A 318-nucleotide genomic window follows, 5' to 3' on the forward strand; every position below is an offset into this window, starting at 1 on the left:
GGTTCACACAGACGGAATCTTGGCAGTGGACTGACAACACTCGTGGTGGCGGTAATGCTGTTGGAAATGGTGGTAATTTTTCTGTTGCTGAGTCCTCTCTTGCTGAGTCCTCTGTTGCTCAGTCTTCTGTTGCTCAGTCTTCTGTTGCTCAGTCTTCTTCTGCTGCTGTTGCTGAGAAGACTGTTGCTGATCATCTTTCTGACGAGGATGCTGTTCACAGTATTGCTGCTGATGCTGGCTATGATGGTGCGACACTGACACTGCTGATGCGGATTCTTATGGTGTTGCTGACACTGTTGATGCTGATTTTTCTGGTGT

The 318-nt window shown here is 48.1% G+C and overlaps 1 protein-coding gene across 1 annotated transcript in view; it reads right to left on the bottom strand.

Moving 5' to 3' along the window:
• Window positions 1-105: 105 nt before the first annotated feature.
• Window positions 106-318, bottom strand: part of LOC119586974 (SUN domain-containing protein 2-like) — a gene marked incomplete at its 3' end in the record, with an annotated part of 101,773 nt that continues 101,560 nt past the window's right edge. The window contains 1 exon segment of the mRNA XM_037935712.1: window positions 106-318. Coding sequence (XP_037791640.1) covers window positions 106-318 — 213 coding nt within the window.

This window comes from Penaeus monodon, chromosome 22, assembly GCF_015228065.2.
Source record: "Penaeus monodon isolate SGIC_2016 chromosome 22, NSTDA_Pmon_1, whole genome shotgun sequence".
In the NCBI taxonomy this organism is placed as follows: Eukaryota; Metazoa; Arthropoda; class Malacostraca; order Decapoda; family Penaeidae; genus Penaeus; species Penaeus monodon.